At 43.0% G+C, this 2102-nt stretch overlaps 1 protein-coding gene across 3 annotated transcripts in view; it reads left to right on the top strand.

Moving 5' to 3' along the window:
- Positions 1–2102, top strand: part of LOC116102721 (tripartite motif-containing protein 30A-like) — a 28271-nt gene that overhangs the window by 13690 nt on the left and 12479 nt on the right. For all 3 annotated transcript variants that reach the window (XM_031387712.1, XM_031387713.1, XM_031387714.1), the window contains exon 2: positions 939–1414. In XM_031387712.1, coding sequence (XP_031243572.1) covers positions 995–1414 — 420 coding nt within the window. In that variant the 5' untranslated portion in view covers positions 939–994. The remainder of the gene's footprint in view (positions 1–938; positions 1415–2102) is intronic.

Here is a 2102-nt window from a genome sequence, read left to right as displayed (position 1 = left end):
AGCCACCTCTTATTTCTCTGGTGACCTCTATTGGTTAGAGCAGGCACCAATGAAAGTAGACTCCATAGAATGATTTCCATAAATTTGCAGTGCAATGAAGCTAAATGACCCTCTTAAATGACCATCTCTATACATTGAGCACAGGGGTTAATGTAACCATATGAACAAACACACACATAGTCTTTTATTAGATGATAATAAGAGAAATCATTTAATAAGTGCATCAGGATGTGGAAGTGTTTACACTCCATGTCAGAATCAGCTCTGTCTGGTAAGAAACTGGCAATTAAGAGGGTCTGAGTGAGTCTCACTGACTAGTCCTGAGGGTCAGAGTGAGTCCCACTGACTAGTCTTGAAAGTGAGAATGAGTCTCACTGACTAGTCTTGAAGGTCAGAATGAGTCTCACTGACTAGTCCTGAGGGTCAGGGTGTGTCTCACTGACTAGTCCTGAGAATCAGAGTGAGTCTCACTCTCTATTTCTGAGGATCAATGTGAGTCTCACTGACTAGTCCAGAGGGTCAGAGTGAGTCCCACTCTCTATTTCTGAGGATCAAAGTGAGTCTCACTGACTATTCCTGACAATAGAGGAGTGGACAGAGGTATGAGAGGTTTGATGCTTTTGACACTGATGATGGTGCCTGGGAAAGACAGGGAAGGATAGAAGGGAGATTATACAAGGCTCTTGACAATAAATTCTTTCTACTCTTCAGTAAAAGAGGGATAACATTCCCATACATGAAATTTATCATTTGGGATGACTTAAAAGTACAGCACTTGAAGTGTAACATAATACTACTTGCTATATCACCAAACCTCCTTCCATATTTCTTCTTTTGTTCTTTTAACTTGTCATTGTGGTCCTTTCTTAACCTCTACACAGGGTTCATTCTGATCCTCCATTTCTTACTTGGTCTTTATCCCCATCCCTATCACACAGGCAGCCTTGCAGAACTGTGAGAAGTCAGGACAGACAGACACAGGATCACAGCAAGTATGGCTTCATCAGTCCTGGAGATACTAAAGGAGGAGATAACCTGTCCGATCTGTCTGGAGCTCCTGAAGGAACCCATGAGTGCAGATTGCAACCACAGCTTCTGCCAAGCTTGCATCGCACTCAACTATGAATCCAACAGAAACACAGAAGGGGAGGCCAACTGCCCTGTGTGCCGAATTCCTTACTCCTTTGGGAATCTGAGGCATAATCGACATGTGGGCAACATAGTAGAGAGGCTCAAGGAGTTCAAGTTCAGTCCAGAGGAAAAGCAAAAGGGGAATGTCTGTGCACAACATGAAGAGAAACTCCAGCTCTTCTGTAGGAAGGACATGATGGCCATCTGCTGGCTTTGTGAGCGATCTCAAGAGCACCATGGTCACCAAACAGCTCTCATTGAAGAGGCTGGCCAAGAATACAAGGTAAGGAGTAGGAAGAGACAGGAAACAAAGCAAAAACAGTAACAGATTGAAAACCTACACTTTTTCTGACAGGGTATTTACCTGAGCAGTATAGACTTGGAACATGATAGATCCTTCTATACTCTTTTAAATTTTGACTCCTAAAGTGACATGGTGATTTATTCCACATAAGTATGAGAGAATCTGCCTGGACTACAATTACTAAGAATACAAATAAGATATTGTGGAACTGCTTCGTTAAATTGAGTTGATGTCCAAGGAAGCCAAATCAGCAGGTGAACACCTGCTGTTTCTTCTGTGTTTACATCCTCTCAGTGTTAGTGTCAGAGTCACTCAAAGGACCTAACGTGCCATAGTCACTTCCAACAATGGGGTTAATAAACACATGACACACAGCAGTGAAGAGAATGTGCATGTGGCAGCTGAGAGGAGAGGAAGCTTTCCATAGTGAGAATCACAGCAAGTTCTGTGCTTGATCTTTGTTTTCTGTTGTTTCTTTCTGAGACCAAATTAAAACTCACAGAGTCTATGGCTGCATGCACAGCGCTGAAAGTGGCTGTACCACATGGGATTCTGGAACAGGAAGGAGAAGTGGACATACGACCCACCCCTAACCCAGGAGCAATCTGTAATTGATAGCTACTTGAAATGAAAAATTTCATTTCTCCAAGGGAGTCACACTGGGGAT

Source organism: Mastomys coucha, unplaced genomic scaffold (assembly GCF_008632895.1).
Source record: "Mastomys coucha isolate ucsf_1 unplaced genomic scaffold, UCSF_Mcou_1 pScaffold21, whole genome shotgun sequence".
Classification (NCBI taxonomy): Eukaryota; Metazoa; Chordata; class Mammalia; order Rodentia; family Muridae; genus Mastomys; species Mastomys coucha.
This window is presented reverse-complemented; position numbering and strand designations above follow the sequence as displayed.